The following is an 11,741-nucleotide window of genomic DNA, read 5'->3' as shown; positions in this document are numbered from 1 at the left end:
AACATCTCCTCTCCTCTCCTCTCCTCTCCTCTCACCCCTCTCACTGTCCTCACACCATCAATCAGCACTTTTCACCTCCGCTCGCCAAGTCCCGTTTTTTTTTTTTGTGCTTTTGTGTGCTAGTCACGCAACCCACATCATAGTGCGAGATTAACATTGATCTACTTCTTCCATTGATACGCTATCTATATCCTAACTATAGAGAGGTGTCTGGATTAGTCTTATGCACTGTCAGATAGGCCGATTTGGAGGTAATTACGCAGATAACTCAGAGGCTGTCCCCTCTGTACCCCCCCCCCCCTCTCTCTCTATCCCCTTGTCCAGGTGGGAGGCACTAAGACCGGCGTGGTGCGCTACGTGGGGGAGACTGACTTTGCCAAGGGCGAGTGGTGTGGCGTGGAGCTGGACGAGCCGCTGGGGAAGAACGACGGAGCCGTGGCGGGGACCAGGTAGGCAGCCGCTTCCTCTTCCTCTTCCTCTCGGCGGCACGGCACAAATTACTGCGGCGTGTCCTCCTGGTGTATTTTTAAACCAGTCTCCCCTACATGTGTGTCATCATCATCCGAATGGGCACCGCCGGTTAGACTAGCTTCTTTTGATGTAGCTGGTGTGAAAAGTTACTCAACCCTCAAACGTTGGTGTTTTTTTAAAATGTCACGAAAAACACAAAGAGCAGTCTGTTTTCACATTTTGATTTCAATTCAGGCCATTGTTTGGAGGCTTTGATGGCAAGTAAAAGTGAACCAAACATGATTGCACAGAGAGCGTTTCTAAATGTTGTTGGAACAAATGCAGCAGGCTTTAGCACTCCAGGTCAGGCACATCGCATTGCCCGCAACAAAGACCTTCCCTGTCTTCATCGCACCAGTAACAACAGTGGTTTTCTTTTCTTAGAACTTGGGTGAACTTGGGTGTTTTTTCTCTCCCCCCCCGCCCCCCGCTCCTCTCTCCTCCCTCCCCCAATCTGACGCAGGTATTTCCAGTGCCAGGCCAAGTTCGGGCTCTTCGCTCCCATCCACAAGGTGATCCGCATCGGCTTCCCCTCCACGAGCCCGGCCAAGGCCAAGAAGAGCAAGCGCGTGGCCATGGGCGTGTCGTCGCTGGCGCACAGCCCCAGCAGCTCCTCCATCAGCTCCGTCAGCTCGGTGGCCTCCTCCGTGGGCCGGCCCAGTCGCACCGGCCTGGTGAGAGAGACGTGCGCGCGCGCGCTCGCTAAGCTCGCTGAGCTCCCGCACGAGACCAGTGGCGACCGTTCGGCCCGAGACATGGGGGACGGAGGGAGGGGAGGGAGCTGGGAGGGTGGTGGTGGTGGGGGGGGGGGGGGGGGGGGCTCAGTAGGCTGGACTGCCAGTCCTAGAGCTGTGCTTGAAGTAGTGATTAAATGTTGTGCCGTATGGTTTTGCAGCGGTTCTCCTGAAGGACTTGTCTGAGTACAAGACGTCACCTCAGTCAGCTCAGTTTTCCATTATGTCTGATTGAGCTGTGAAATGTGCCATTGGGTACTTGGTTCTCACTGTTGCCAGGATTTGTATGGATACTTTGGAATATACATACAACGATGGGCACGAGTGAGGTATCGTTAGATGTGAACACAAACAACCCAAAGGCGAGCTCAATTGTACGTAATAGCACTTGATTGGACGTTGATGCTGTGCCGAGGTCCTTCAGGAGGAACTGCAAGCGTGTAGCACAAGCTCTCTTCCTGAGCTACAGTATAAGTGAGCTGTCTCAGGCAGCGCTGACGCGCGGGTGCCGTTGATCTGATTTGTCTGGGCTGTGTCCTCAGCTGACAGAGACGTCGTCGCGCTACGCCCGCAAGATCTCGGGCACCACGGCGCTGCAGGAGGCGCTCAAGGAGAAGCAGCAGCACATCGAGCAGCTGCTGGCCGAGAGGGACCTGGAGCGGGCCGAGGTCGCCAAGGCAACCAGCCACATCTGCGAGGTGGAGAAGGAGCTGGGCGCGCTCAAAGCCCAGCACCTGCAGGTGGGTCACTTGTCGAGCTGTCACAAGCGGTGCACATCATCTCTCTCTCACTCTCACTCTCACTCTCGCTCTCTCTCTCGCTCTCTCTCGCTCTCTCTCTCTCTCTCTCACACACACACACACACACACACACACACACACACATACAGACACACACAGACACAGACACAGACACACACACACACACACAGACACACACACACACACACACACACACACACACACACACACACACACACACACACACACACACACACACACACACACACACACACACACACACACACACACACACACACAGTTTGTATATGGAGCTGGGTGTGAGGAACAAGAGGGGAGACGAGAGAGGGTAGAGGGGGTTAGAGAGGTGGTGTTTGAGGCCGCATTGCAGTGTTACAGTAATCAGCGTCACTATCTGTTTTGGATCCAGGTTTTGTCTAGAATGTGTACAATGAATGATGTGTGTCAGTTTTGATAAGGTCATTGTGTATTGGATTGACAGTACGCTGCTGAGGTAGAGGGCAACCTGCAACAAGTGAGAACAGTACTGGCCACCACTCAAAAGGACAAATTGGAACTCGCCAATCAGCTGGAAGAAGAAAAAAGGTAACATTAGCCTATTTCAATGCAATTTTGTGTCATACTTAACAAATTATATATGTCCTTATAAGTACATTATACATGTCTAAATAAGTACAAGCCTCTACCGTACATAAATAATACATCTTGGTAATTTGCCAAGATGTACGTATTAGTATACATTATTGCCACTAGAGGAGACATATATCCCTTTTCCATAGCTGCCCTCAAAGGTTTACATACCCTGTACATACACATGCTAAAGCTGACTAAAAAGAGGAATAACACATCTTTTTGAATCTTTTTAATGCTTTAACACAAATCCAACCTTTAGAGACACCCTTTTTCTTTGTGAATGAATAATGTATCGTACATAAATAAATGTTCTTCCATAAAATACAGCCATAAATATAAACAGTATACCCCATATGTTAAGTTTCCATAGAGGCAGGAAGATTTTCATTTTCAAAATAACCAAGAATACTATACAACCTGATAAAGTTCCCTTGGTCTTTGGAATTAAAATAGCCACACACCATCACATACCATTCACCATATCTCACGATTGGCATGGGGTTCTTTCCATAAGATCATCTCTCAATGCAAATCAAACCAGCTATTAGGATCATGTGTTTTTTACTGAAATCAAACCATGCCAATCTCTAGATTTATCATCATTCTTTTTTCAAAATTAGAGCAATTTTGTAATTTTTTTTAATCCACTGTTTAGTCAACTTTAGCATGTGTATGTACAGGGTATGTAAACCTATGAGCACAACTGCTTGGAAGATGGTTCAAAGAGCTAAAATATTTGTGGGCTCTGGTAGGCTTCAGTGGTCTGTCTGGAATGGAATGATCTAAAAACACATGGAAAGCCACCAGGAAGTGTGCTTTCCAAAATGACATCGGTTCTAGAGTTTGAATTGTAGACTATATTTGGGGACGATGAGATACAATATACATTTTTAATGCAGAGACCAACAGTAAGAGTAATACATTGTCCTGCTCTACCAGATGTTGAAACTCTTAAAAACTCTTGTTCTTGAATCCCTGAAGAGTGCATTACTACTAGCATTCATCAACCATACAATTACTGTACTGTATGTTGCAGCGATGTTGCTTTTGGAGGTGTTTTCCTGGCACCTAGTGGTGTGTTTGTCTTACTACAGGAAAGTGGAAGATCTCCAGTTCAGAGTGGAAGAGGAATCCATAACCAAGGGAGACCTAGAGGTATTTTGTGTTTTAAAGAGAATAATATCCTGACATGACGCATGCTTTTTAAACAGACAAATAGAGTTTAATTTAGTGCAAGTCCTCTAATGCATTGAGTACTGTTCATTTAGTGCTAGCTCATCAGTGCTTAACACCGTTTGATGAAAGAGACATCTGTCGAGGAACTTCTCTCAACAGGTATTCTGAAAATGACCACATGAAAGGCAGGCACCAGGGTTGAGGTTTCTCACGTCCTTTCAATGTTTTTCATCTCTCTCTCTCTTTCAAGTCGGCCTCTCTTAAACTGTCTGCCGAATGCTGTGAAGACACTACAGAGAATCTCTGACATTTAATTGAGCTACATTTCCCCTTTCTGTATGTGTATGTGTGTGTCTTTCTTCCTCTCTCTCTCTCTCTCTCTCTCTGTCTGTCTCTCTCTCTCTCTCTCCTGTCCCCCTTTCCCTCTGTCCCTGTCTCTCTCGTCTCTTAGACACAGACGAAACTGGAGCATGCCCGTATACGGCAGCTCGAGCAGAGTCTGCTGTTTGAAAAGTCAAAAGCAGAGAAGCTGCAGAAAGAGTTAGAGGAGACAATGGTAACAGAGGAAGCCCCTCCAGAGTCCGTCCCCCCCCCTACTCCCTCCTCCCTCCTCCCCCTGCCTGTGGTCATCCCCCCTCCGCACCCTTCCTCTCATGTAGCCGTGGCCTCTTCTTCGACATCTATGCCCCTGAAAAACACACTAGTCCTGCCTGCACCTGACTGGTACTGAGTTGGAGGTCTCCATACTTCAGTCTCAATCTTCCACGCTGACTGTTAAAAGGAGTGACAGGTTCAGATCACCTCAAAGATGTCAAGTCTGATGTTCTCTTTACATGTCCTGTGATTTGACGCCTTTTAGTTATTATTCTGCATATGAATTGAAGTGCGTCTAGGATGCACCCCAAGAAGAAAGATATATTTCAAAGCCTCTCAGAGCAGTATGTTCAACACAGAAAAGTACCCCATATCTGTCTGTATAGTAAAGAATAAACATCAACAGTAAATAAGAATATAACAGTAACTGCAGTATTGGAGACCTTTCTGAACTCTGACCCCAAATGTAGAATGTCCACTAGGGTTGAGTTGCACTCTTCATCTGCAGAGCCATTTTTGTTTTTGTTCTTTTTTTTTAGTCATTAAATTTGAACGCAAATCCATGTGGAGCACTTGAGCTGTTTGCCTGTTTGTAGCCACCCTGTCCTCCCTCCTTCCCTCCCTCCCTGCCTCCTGCCTTCCTCTCTGTCCTGTGTCACCCAACATACCCTCCCCCAGTGAGCCTGCGTGTCAGCTTGAGTTATCCTCAGTGGTTCCAGACAGCAAGTGTTTCAGGCACAAAAGAAGCCTTCACGGGGTGGATTTCTCACCACATTAGCTTATTAGCGCTGCGCTAAATCAGAGCTAAGCATACGAACACACAGAGATAAGTGTGTGCTCTAATGGGTGCATGGTAAGAGAAACTGAACTTAAGATCAGAGGCACCACTGTCTAGAAGGCCGGATCTGATCGTTGTAAGTGAGTGGAGTGAGTTTTGCATTGTAAGGCTTAAGGCCTGTTTAGAGAAACAAGCTCTTGAAGGTATGCCATTTGTCAACAGGGCAGATGCAGACTCACATCACCCTTGAGGTTGGGTAAGAGAATCCAGGTGAAACGAGAATCACTCTCTACTCTTCTCCAAAACTTCAGTGTGTTCTATGCTTTCTTGATGGTCACTGGGTCACTTCTGGCAAAGTGCCTTTTCCCCCTCCTGTCTAAAGTAGTATAGCCTCTGAATGCCTCTTGAGGATCTTCTGATTTGGTATGCTGTCAAACCGAACTGTCAAACACAGCAATCAAATAATCCAGAGAGCACACATTTGTGTGGATGCTCGATGGTATCTTTCTAACTAACAAAGTGTGTCTTCGATCTTCTCTGACAAAGAGTGCAATCCTGTTGTTTTTCCAAATGGTGTGTAACGATTGTACCTCATGGCTTGGGTATGCTTCTAGTGGTTTGTGTGTGTTTCTGTCCTCTGGACTCCCTAAGAGCTGTGACATCTCATATTGCCTGGCTGCTTGTAGAGGAAAACAATGTAGATGAATGGCTGCCTTGTTTTCTCATCTGCCGCCTCTCATAGGTTGCTTTATGTCTGCTGATTTGAAGGAATGCGCTCTCTTTTCACTTTACGATAAGAACATCTCTTCCAGACTGGTCTATTTCCGGAGTAGGCTCTTCCTCGCTCTAGGGGGGCTACCCTCTCTTCGCCTGATTAACCAGTTAATTAATGGAGAAATAATGAAATAATAAAACGTCTCCAGAGTGGATGGTAGCCCCCCCTCAGACAGGAAGTTGGGTCTGGGTCCAGCTGTTTGTGCCCACACCAGGGTTGGGTTTTTTTTTTTGGCGAGTGTGGCTGACCTCTGTGTCCTTCTCAGCAAACCACGGTGGAGGAGAAGACCCGGGTGGGGCAGCTGGAGGAGGAGCTGACGCTGCGCAAGGCCGAGGTGGAGGAGCTGAGAGCGCGGCTGCAGCGGAGCGCGGAGGAGGCGGGGAGCGAGGCGTCGGCGTGCCTGACGGGCGGCGGTGGTGGCGGCGGGGCAGGCCTGAGCGCCGAGGCGCTGGTCCTGCGCGAGCAGCTGCTGTCGGCGGGCCGCGAGCACCGCGAGGAGAGCAGCCAGCTGCGCGAGCGCTACGAGACGGCGCTGAGCGCCGGCCAGCGCGAGGCCGAGCGCCTCAAGGCCGTCGCCGAGCGCCAGGCGGCCGAGATCGCCGAGCTGCGCCAGCGGCTGCAGCAGGCCACGCGCGAGAACATGGAGATGATGGACGGCTGGAAGGCCAAGCTGGACGGCCTGGCGGGCGACCACCAGAGGGCGCTGGAGGACCTCAAGGCCTCGGTGACGGGCGACGGGGCGGCCGAGGGTCAGGGCGAGGGCGGCGCGGTCGGTCCCACGGCCGCGCCCGAGGTGAGGCTGGCCATGGAGGGCCTGCGCATGGAGCAGCAGCTGGAGACGGAGAACCTGAAGGCCAAGCACGAGATCGAGGTGGCCGTGCTGGCCAAGGAGCGCGAGGACTTCCGCACGCGCCTCCAGGAGCTCCGCGACCGGCTGGACGAGAGCGACGAGAACTGGCGGAGCCAGGCCGACGCCAAGAGCGGCCAGCACGCGCTGGAGCTCAAGGAGGCCGCCGACAAGCAGCAGAAGGCCGAGCAGAGGCTCCACGAGCTAGAGAAGGCCCGCGAGGAGCAGGCCCGGGCCACACAGCTCCTGAAGGAGAGGCTGGAGCTGGCCGAGAAGAAGATGGTGGACTACGAGGCTCTGCAGAAAGCAGAAGCTCAGAGCCGCGCCGAGCTGCTGACCCTCGAGGAAAAGCTAAGAGTGAGCGAGAACAGACTGCAAGCCATAGAGACTGACCGCACCACCCAAGACGCTAACGTGAGTAACCTTCCCTCAGTACATTACACCCCTTACTGTGCACTTGTGTACCCTTTATGGACACTGGACACTTGTGTGTATACTGGACACTTGTGTGTATACTGGACACTTGTGTGTATACTGGACACTTGTGTGTATACTGGACACTTGTGTGTATACTGGACATTTGTGTGTACAGTGTGTGGTATGGATACCTCATACGGCTTGAGTATCAGCGGAAAAAAGAGAATATGATATATGATGACTAATGTCCAATCTTTGCTCTCTTTTCTCTTCCCAGGTGATAGAGGAGACTGATAATGCCGAGGAGAAGATTAAATTAAAGCAGACTATGGAAGGTAACACGGGGCTCCAGTTAATGAATGCATCACCACAGTCCTCCAAAGCGTCTGTAGATAATGTATTCAGAGACCATGATATATGGATGGGAAGATTAAAAGAGACATCCAAGACTTATGTTCATTTCGTTATCCCTCCTGAACCGCTGGGGTTGGGAGGGAATAAATTAAATTAATGAAACTGTTTTCGTATTAAGCGTTATGTTTGTTTTTAACCACTTCTCACAGAAACCGTGGAGAAACTTACAAAAAGAGAAAAAGAGGTCTCAACTCTTTCGACACAAGTGGATGCTCTTCAGTCACAAATTACTGGTAACTGTTCCATGTTTGTCTTCGTAAGCGAGAGTTACGGTTAAGACATTTTAAAGAAACGAAACTCTCTCTGATAATGCGATGCGCAACTGAAACCCTTTCTCACATCTGCATTGTGTTTCTGTGGAACAGCCTTGGAAAGCAAAGTCCGTTTAGGGGAGAAGAAGGCCGACGCCGTTCTGAAAGACAAGATGCGCTTGGAGGCCGAGCTGGAGTCGATGACCAAGAAGTCCCATGATGCTTCAGGGCAGCTTGTCATCATTAGCCAGGAGCTCCTGAAGAAAGAGAGGTAGAGGACACACACACCAAAAACGGCGATGACTTGTTGGCTGACTCCTCAATCCATCTCAACATGTTAGCTGCCCAGAGTGGATTTCACGATATACAATGTCAGCAACCTTGATAGAGAGCTTGGCCTAATAACATGCACTTACACTGGTCCATTCATTTGATCAGTTTCAATCCACTTTGTGTGAAAGCAGATTAAGGTAATGAGAGCAATTAGGCTGATTAGAACTGAGTCTAAAAGCTCTTTAACCACTCAGGCCAGTGCAGTGTCTTAGCTGAGGTGGCCTCTCCCTCCCTGGTAATGGGCCTGGACAGTAAAACTCCATCATAATTCTGTGGCAGTATAGAGTATTCTGGAAAGCATTTGGGGGTGAGATGGAATACTACTAACATGAATAAAAAGGATACCTTCAGGACAATATTTACCCCCTCTATTTGGTGTACTCAGTCACAGTTAGTTACAGTACCGTAATTTCCCGACTATAAGCCGCGTCTTATACATTGATTTTGCAAAAACAATTCCTCTATGAGGTTTATACAGAGGGGCAGTTAATATGGTGCTAATATGGTTTTGTTTCTTTCAACTTGCATAAAACACTGTCCTGCGGCTTATACACAATGCGGCTTATATGCGGGAAATTACTGTACACAAGTTACAGTCCATGATGCTGAGAAGAGGTTGTTGACATCTGAGCTCAGTAGCCAATCAACGTGCAACCCCCAACACTTACAGTCCATGATGTTGTTGAGTGAAAAAAAAGTGCTCGATATTTGAGCTCAATACCCAAACAAAGTGCAAGCCTCAATAGCCAATCAAAGTGCAAACAACATTTGTCCCTTTGCGTCAGGAGCCTGAATGAACTTCGCGTGTTACTGCTGGAGTCCCCCCGCCACTCGCCCGGTGTGGACCGCGACCTGAGCAGGGAAGTGCACAAAGCCGAGTGGAAGGTGAAGGAACAGAAGCTACAGGACGACATCAAGACCCTGCGGGAAAAACTGCTGCTGCTGGTGAGATGGGTCACTTGTTGTGTTGTTGTGTTCCCCAGACCCTTTCTCCACACTCTCTTCATTCACAACACAACTAGAGGAAAAGTTGTACCACAAAGTATATAGGAAGGAATGAAGTTAATAGGTTAAGTGTAACATTTCTCTGAATAGACGAAAATATTTGTATTATACGTGTGTTTAAATGTGATGTACATGTTAGGGGATGAGAAACAAAGATGGCGATGTGTGACACAACTGCCATTGTGTTATTAACTTGCGTACGATCACTTGTCTCCCGTCGCCAGGGTCGGGAGAAGGCGTCCCCAGACCACCGCAGGTACTCCATGATGGACCCGTCGCAGTCGGAGACGGAGGTGGCCCGTCTGCGGCAGAGGCTGCTGAGCACGGAGGATGCCCTGCGGAACGCCCTGGAGCACAACCAGCAGGTGGACCAGCTCGTGGAGGCCATGCGCACACACCCAGAGAAGGGCCAGGTAACACCTACACTGCAATCACATCACACACATCACAGAGAAGGGCCAGGTAACATCGACACTGCAATCACATCACACACATCACAGTCACAGTGACAAAACAGAGATGTAAATGTTTCTCTATATTGTTGTTAAATTATGTAATGTATTTCTTAATATTGTTGTTATTGTTATGCATTTTCATATTGCACATTGCAATACAATAAATGGTTGGAAATAGAGTTCAAGTCAGTATGACTATTCGTGTGTGATCTTTTCCAACAGGCCTATGGTGGTGCAAATTCAGCCAATGGTATTCATCAACCAGACACATCTCTCTCACCAGAGGTAAGGCAGACACTAACAATCTGATATCAGTGAGTCATAGATTGATCCAATGTGTATAATGCAATCTGAAAAAAAGTTTAGGAAATTCTTAATGTCTTTGATTTGAATCTTTTCTTCTTACGCAGTTTTCTTAGTCTGTATATCAACGTTGAATGTGATGCCAAGACCGTTTTTTCTCAGGAACAACACTGATGAAGGAGGAATGGAGGCCAAACTGATTGTTTTGGAAACTGAGGAGGTACATTGTAAAGAAGAAACAGCCAGTTTGAAGCCTAGACTTCGTACTAACGCTCCACTGGACACATGATTTTTTTTTTCAGTTTACAGTTAACACCAAATCGACGACTAGCTGTCTCAATAAACAATCCAAAGCATCGTAATGAACGCCTAATATGCCCCTTGAGAGACGAGACAGAGGTGATGCGGTTATGGTACGATCCTGCTGTTACCTGTAGACTACCTCCTACATGGACAATGTTGATGTTTTAAAATGAAAGAAATTGGTCAAATTATGACAAGAGCTGTTGACAAAATATGCCAGAGCTGGTGACAGACCTTGGTTTGGCTTCAACAGAACGAACACATGTGTAACCGGGGTGATTGATAATTAGCCTCTATTGAAACTTGTTTAATTTATTGGCAATGTTTTTGTATGAGACTGATTACAAAGAAAATTACATTAAAGCAAAGAAGGGAGCCCTGTTACATATGTTTTCAAGGAACTGAGGTACAGTACATGTTTATCACTTAAGTAGCATACAGATGAATACAAATAAAAACAGTCTGCAGGATTTGGTCAAGGCTAGAGTTGTGGTTTCCCAGTATTTGGATCTGTGTTAAAACTGTATCTACAGTGTATTCTACACAATTCAACTCAACCTCTGTGTGCAGAAATGCCAAATATATGCCAGTCATTCAAGTCACAGTCATAGCTGTAATGAGCTCCATGGACATCAGTGGGTGTATGTACGGCTATGGTTATCGGTTTCATATAAATGGGAAAATATTGAGACTAATTTTACACTACAGAAGGGAGATTCACTGTAGAAGTACTTTCTTTCTTACTGTAACTGCTATGACAAGAGGATGTGGGCATCAGTGTCATAGTCAGGTATCTGGTATAATCTGGTATGAAATAGGCTGCAGTAGAACACCATCTGTCATCTGGCTCTATTTGCAATCTCCAACCCAAATATACAGAATCTATGTATTCAGTCTTCCAAATGTTAGTATCTCAAATTCAGCAAGAGTCCATAGCCTTCAGACCATTACTATATTTACAGTCAACAATTGGTGGGTATTTGGTCTTTGGAGAACTTTCTGTAGGTACTGTATGGGCAGACCTATTACGACTGGGGAAAATTCTCTGAAGATGATAGGGCTGGCCCCAGGCGTTGGAATTGAAGAATCAAAATGTCATTGAACTTGAAATATTGCCTTTTCTCAGTTGGGAAAAAATCTTCATACTCTTGATTGCTGTAATGTCATTAAATATTAACAATATGGACATAAGGTTGTGTTTTTTTTATTTCTTTGTTTAAATTGGCAGCCAGATTGGTGATTATTATCCCATTTGTTGTTTTTTTCCACGGGACTGGAGAAGCCAAGCATCATAAGGAAATACAAAACGGGAGTCACTTTCCCGATTGCAATTCTGTACAAACTGCAAAAGTACATAATGAGAACCAAGGAGCATACAGAAATGCACCCAACAATAGAATCAATAAAGAATATCTGACTTAAAAAACTACTAAAGCCAATTCCTTGTGCATT

The 11,741-nt window shown here is 47.0% G+C and overlaps 1 protein-coding gene across 1 annotated transcript in view; it reads left to right on the top strand.

The window, feature by feature from the left end:
• The window catches only part of clip2 (CAP-GLY domain containing linker protein 2), a 21,566-nt gene extending 9,894 nt beyond the window's left edge, over nt 1–11,672 (top strand). Inside the window, exons 4-17 of the mRNA XM_062536147.1 lie at nt 325–449; nt 974–1,184; nt 1,787–1,984; nt 2,487–2,590; nt 3,733–3,793; nt 5,409–5,456; nt 6,227–7,222; nt 7,503–7,560; nt 7,789–7,872; nt 8,005–8,161; nt 9,009–9,168; nt 9,453–9,641; nt 9,906–9,968; nt 10,149–11,672. Coding sequence (XP_062392131.1) covers nt 325–449; nt 974–1,184; nt 1,787–1,984; nt 2,487–2,590; nt 3,733–3,793; nt 5,409–5,456; nt 6,227–7,222; nt 7,503–7,560; nt 7,789–7,872; nt 8,005–8,161; nt 9,009–9,168; nt 9,453–9,641; nt 9,906–9,968; nt 10,149–10,160 — 2,466 coding nt within the window. The 3' untranslated portion in view covers nt 10,161–11,672. The remainder of the gene's footprint in view (nt 1–324; nt 450–973; nt 1,185–1,786; nt 1,985–2,486; nt 2,591–3,732; nt 3,794–5,408; nt 5,457–6,226; nt 7,223–7,502; nt 7,561–7,788; nt 7,873–8,004; nt 8,162–9,008; nt 9,169–9,452; nt 9,642–9,905; nt 9,969–10,148) is intronic.
• The last annotated feature ends 69 nt before the right edge of the window (nt 11,673–11,741 follow it).

Source organism: Sardina pilchardus, chromosome 5 (assembly GCF_963854185.1).
Source record: "Sardina pilchardus chromosome 5, fSarPil1.1, whole genome shotgun sequence".
Taxonomy (NCBI): Eukaryota; Metazoa; Chordata; class Actinopteri; order Clupeiformes; family Clupeidae; genus Sardina; species Sardina pilchardus.
This window is presented reverse-complemented; position numbering and strand designations above follow the sequence as displayed.